General features: G+C 38.7%; 1 protein-coding gene across 1 annotated transcript; it reads right to left on the minus strand.

Moving 5' to 3' along the window:
- Positions 1 to 1,527: 1,527 nt before the first annotated feature.
- LOC129872909 (uncharacterized) lies at positions 1,528 to 4,235 on the minus strand. Its single transcript, XM_055947865.1, has 5 exons — positions 3,152 to 4,235; positions 2,954 to 3,073; positions 2,762 to 2,847; positions 2,404 to 2,503; positions 1,528 to 2,009 (listed from the first exon to the last, which is right to left on the minus strand). The coding sequence occupies exons 1-5, from the start codon at positions 4,233 to 4,235 to the stop codon at positions 1,528 to 1,530; spliced, it is 1,872 nt and encodes a 623-aa protein (XP_055803840.1).
- Positions 4,236 to 5,705: the final 1,470 nt, after the last annotated feature.

The raw sequence follows: 5,705 nt of genomic DNA on the forward strand, positions 1-5,705 counted from the left end.
TTGGGGCTCAATAGTAAAATGCCCTAATCCTTTAACTGTACATAGTTGCTATATATATATATATAGCTAATTACACAGACTTAACTGACTAACTAATTGGTTAGTTAGTTCTAACTATGTATTAGGTAAAATGACTATACTGCCCTTATTTCTAACTAATTCTTCTAACTCTTTTAACTACTTTCTTTACTTCTCAACACTCCCCTTCAAGCTAGGAGGTGCAAAAATATTCAAAACTCCTAGCTTGGATAGAAGGTGCTCATGTTGAGCTCTAGGCAGTCCCTTTGTCAATATATCAGCTGGTTATTCTTGGGTTGGTAAGTAGTTGACTTTGATCATGCCTTGTTGTAATCTTGCTCTAATGAAATGATAATCTATCTCTATATGTTTTGTTCTTTCGTGATAAATTGGATTGGCTGTAATTTGAATTGCAGCTTTGCTATCACTATAGACCTGCACTGGTACCTTCATATCAGCCTCAACTTCCTTCAACATTCCCAGCAGCCACACAAGTTCTGAAATAGTAGAGGCCATACTTCTATATTCATCCTCAGTTGAACTTTTAGACACTGTGGTTTGTTTCTTAGATTTCAGAGATATTAGTGATTTTCCCATCTTGATCAAGTAGCCTGTGACTGATTTTCTGGTGAGTGCACATGCTGCCCAATCTGCATCACAGAAAGCTATAATTTAGTTTTCTGATTGACTGGATAACAGTATACCATGTCCAGGTTGTTTTTTCAAATACTTGACTACTCTTAAGAATACCTCCATGTGGGATTTCTTTGGCTGGTTCAGAAACTGACTTAATGTTTGAGTACTGAAGGCTATATCTGGCCTTGTCATGTTGAGATACAGAAGTTTACCTATGAGTTTTTGATAAGCTGCCTGATCTATTAGAGGATCATATGGCTCTTCATGCTTTTGGTTCACATGGTCATCATAGAGCTTTGATATGAGCTTGATGTTGGCATCTATTGGTGTTACTGCTGGCTTAACTACAGTCATCTCTACTTCTGCTATCAGATCAAGAGTGTACTTCCTATGATGCATGAGTATTCCTATTATAGATCTTGAAAATTCAATCCCTAAGAAGTATTTGAGCTTCCCTAAGTCCTTTATCTTGAATGCACTTTGTAGAGCTTCCTTTGTATCTTCTATAGACTTTAAGCTACTGCCAGTGACTGACAAATCCCTGAGGTAGCTACATATATATTTCATCCTCTAGGTCTCCATGTAGAAATGCATTGAAGACATCCATCTGATGGATGTGCCAATTCTTGGAAGCTGTAGTGGAAAGGATAGCCCTGACAGTCACCATCTTCACAACAGGAGAAAAGGTTTCTTTGTAATCAATCCCTTCTTATTGGCTATATCCTTTTGCTACTAGCCTGGCTTTGAACCTCTCTATTTCACTTGTGGATTTGTATTTAACCTTGTAGATCCATCTACAGCCAATAGGCTTCTTCCCTGCAGGTAAGGAAGTGACCTCCAGGTATTATTGCTTTCTAAGGCCTGAATCTCTGTCTATGTAGCTTCAACCCATATTGGGTGTTTGACTGCTTCAGCATAGTTGGTAGGTTCTATCATAGAGGATGTAGCTGCAATAAAGCACTGATGAGAAGGTGACAGATGAGAGTAGATTACATAGTTGGATAGTGGATATTGAATATCCTGTTTAACATTCAGAGAGACAAAATCCTTCATCCATATAGGAGGATGTTTAGATCTGACAGATCTTCTAGTAATAGGTGGACCAGACACATCAGTACCACTTGTATCAGTGTGTGTTTGTGTAGACACACAGTCTTGCTCACCAGCATCTGGATGTCCACATGTAGCCTCTTCTGATATTACAAATGGAGCAGTACCTGAGATTATGAATGGGGATAGTTGAAGCTGTGGAGCTGTCTCACCTAGACCTTGTAGGTTATCTACAAACAGTTGTTGTGTTGTAGAGCTATCATTCTTGGCAAAATGGAAATATGGCTTCTCTAAAATGAACATCCCTGCTGACAAAGAATATGTTATTGTACAAGTCAAATAAGATATAGCCTTTCTTCACTTCAAAGTACCCCATATGCACAACTGACTTTAATCTGAGCATGAGTTTGTCATGTTCAGTGAGATTCTTGGCTAGGGCTAGACAGCTAATGCTTCTCAAATGAGACAAACCTGGTTTTTTGCCATACAATCTTTCATAGGGTGATTGGAACTCAAGCAAACTACTAGGATGTCTATTGATCAGGTAAGCAACAACTAGTACACAATGACCCCAAAATCTGATAGGTATTTTTGCTTGAAATCTGAGGGCTCTAGTTACTTCTAGTAGGTGTCTGTGTTTTCTCTCAGCCACACTATTTTATTGAGGAGTGTATGGACAAGACCTTTGATATATAATACCTAGTGCTTTGAACATACTATCACATACTGAATTCACAAACTCAGTACCATTATCAGACCTTAAGACCTTGACCACCTTGCCAAACTGATTCTTAGTATACTGCAAGAAAAGTTTAAGAGACACACACACATCTGATTTGTGTTTAAGTAAGAATAGCCAAGTCATTCGTGAAAAGTCATTAACTATTGTAATAAAATACTTATTTTCATCAAATGTAGCTGTATTATATGGTCCCCAAAGATCAACATGTACCAAATCAAAGCAGCTACTACTTTTGATGATACTAGAAGGAAATACAAGTCTAGTTTGTTTTGGAAATGGACACACTAAGCATTTAGACACCTTACACATACTAACTTTATTCATAGTGAACATCTTGGCCAGTACAGCTGAAGATACATGTCCTAGCCTTTTATGCCATAGCTCCATATCTGATTTCTTGTCTGTTGGATAAGAAACGTCAATAGAGTATACAGACTCCTTAGTCTTACTTGCATTACCTTGAGTTAATTAGCTCCATAGCAGATACAGGCCCCCCCTCTTCTCTACCAACTTCCTTCACCTTCCCAGTGTAGAGTTCCTGGAAAACACATAAATCAGGGAAGAAGGAGACTGAGCAGCCTAATTCCTTGGTTATTTTGCTGACAGACATCAAGTTATACTTGAACTCTAGAATATGGAGCACATTAGTAATCAGACTTCTAGATGGTAGACTATAAGAACTAATATGAGTTACTTAAGTGGTACCACCATTTGGTAAACACACATCCTTAGGAGTGTTAAGTTGAAGTACAGACTCCTTTAGTAGCATCTCTAGTTTAGACACCATATGGTTTGTTGCACCTGTATCCACAATCCACACATCACTATTTTCAGTTACAAATAGGGCCTTACCTACATTATTTCCCTTATTGCAATCAGGTGCATTGGCTCTTGAACCAGACTGTTGATTCATCATCATAAAAAATTGTTCATACTGATCTTTTGTGAATGTACAACCTTGAAGTAGTTGCTTGACCTCTTTCTTAGCTGTCTTGTTAGAAGTAGTGGCTGGTGGTTTGTTTGTAGTCTGATGTACTGTGCTATTCCTGCCCCACAATGCTTCATCAGTCACATTTGTGTTCAAGCTATAAGAGAAGTTAGCCTGTCCTGACTGCTGAGATTGATTAGTAAGGCTATTAGTGTCTGCATGGACCATGTTTGCACTCTGAACCTTCCTTTTGGACTTGAAATCTGGGGCATACCCCACCACCTTATAGAAGGAATCTTTAGTGTGGCCCCTACACTTACAAAAATCACAGATTAAGGATGTATTTTTCTTAAACCTATTGCTAATACCTGAACTGTTTCTAACTCTCAAGTACATAGCTACTGAATCAGAATTTGATGCATATAGTCCCAAATTATTGATTCCTGTAACCACAGCCTTTTGACTCTCATCTTCTACTATTATCGAATACGCTTGATTGATAATAGGCAAGGGATCTATCATGAGAATTTGACTCCTAGCTTGATGATATGTGTCATTCAGTCCTATTAGAAATTGATACATCTTTTGTCTATTCATGTGGGCTACAAAACCTCTGGATTTCTCACAATTGTAGCAAGGTGAGGGCACTAACACTTCAAAATCATCCCACAACGCTTTCAGCCTTGTATGATATATTGATACAAAAGCTGTTCTTTGTTGTAAGGTAGCTATTTCTTTGTGTAGGCTATAAGTTCTTGATCTATCAACTCTGTCAAACCTCTCTTGCAGGTCAGTCCACAAACTTGAAGCATTTGACGCAAATGCAATTCCACTCAACAAACTCTTCGAGACTGAATTCATAAGCCATGACAATATAATTGCATTTGTTCTTTCCTATTGGCCCCACAGTTCTTCACTATACATTTTTTTCTTGTACGTTCCATCCACAAGCCCTAATTTGTTTCTATCTAGCAATGCTAATTTGATTGATCGATTCCACAAGGTGTATTTTTCAATACCTTGCAACTGAAATGAGATGATTATCATGCCCTGAGAGGGTACCTTAGACGTGACCGACAATCGAAAGCCATTTCTGGCCTTCAAACAAACCACCTGATTCAGTCGCACTATCATTCAATCATATTCACTCAATGGAGGATTTAATCATACACACTATTCACATTATGAGGAGGGGGCAAAGGCCAAACACTATCAACTCCAACAAAATGAATATAGTAAGACTCCTCAAAATAACAGTCCAACCTCCCCACACTTTAGTCTATGAAGCCTCTATCAAAGTCTAGGAGGTGCCAATGACAAGCTCATAGGTACCAATAATCAAAATAAAGGAAACAACGCAAAACTATATAGGGAACCCAACATCCTCTGAAAACTAGAAGGACTCACCAAATAGCTGGAAGTGTGTAGACCTTCAACGGTGCGCCAGTTGATGATCTCTTGTACCTGTCTCTGCATCATGAAATGATGTAGACCAAAAGGCATCAGTACGTGGAATGTACGAGTATGTAAAATGGCCAAATAAAACAATATCAGTAAAGGATCAACCAACTCATAAATCTCAACTCATAAAGAAATGACAACCCACTCAAGTGTCCTAAGTCTAACAAGAAATGGTTTAGATGGGACCAATTCACATTCCACTCAACTCAACTGACTCGGAGCACTATCAAGACCTAAATGGGAGTTTCTCTTATCCAACAACCATCACTTATGAGCCAGTGATAGTACAACAATCAGACGTTGTTGCCACATTCGTCCATACCTTTCTAGGGTATGAACGCCTCCCTAATCATGGATTCCATCGATTAGTCAAGTCCTATCATTTCAGGACAATAAAAGGGGAAACATCCGACTTTAATGGTTCAATCCCATGGGAAGCATCCGACTTTAACGGTTCCATCCCTACCTACGTTGGTGGCGTAGTTTCTGGGGTTTAAGTATGGACTATACCCTCACCCACTTCGGTGCTCGATACTCCTCCCATGGCTCCATGCTCATAAGACTCCCTCCAATCATCTCAAACAAGCCCTCATGGCTAGTTTCATTTAGGACTTTGCCAACTTATCAACTCTATTCTCATTTCAACTCAATCAAGTCATAATGGCAAGTCTCATTTAGGATCTTGTCCACTCGTCAATTCTATCCTCTAATCAACTCAATCATGCCTAATTTAAGTAAGCATTTATAACATCCCACTAACATAACAAACCAATCCTCTCCTCGTTTATCACCTCTTTAGGACTCGTCAGAACTCTAAGGTTTTAAACCAACAATTCAAGAGAAATAACATATTTAAGAAAGTTGACACAT

This window comes from Solanum dulcamara, chromosome 2, assembly GCF_947179165.1.
Source record: "Solanum dulcamara chromosome 2, daSolDulc1.2, whole genome shotgun sequence".
Lineage (NCBI taxonomy): Eukaryota > Viridiplantae > Streptophyta > Magnoliopsida > Solanales > Solanaceae > Solanum > Solanum dulcamara.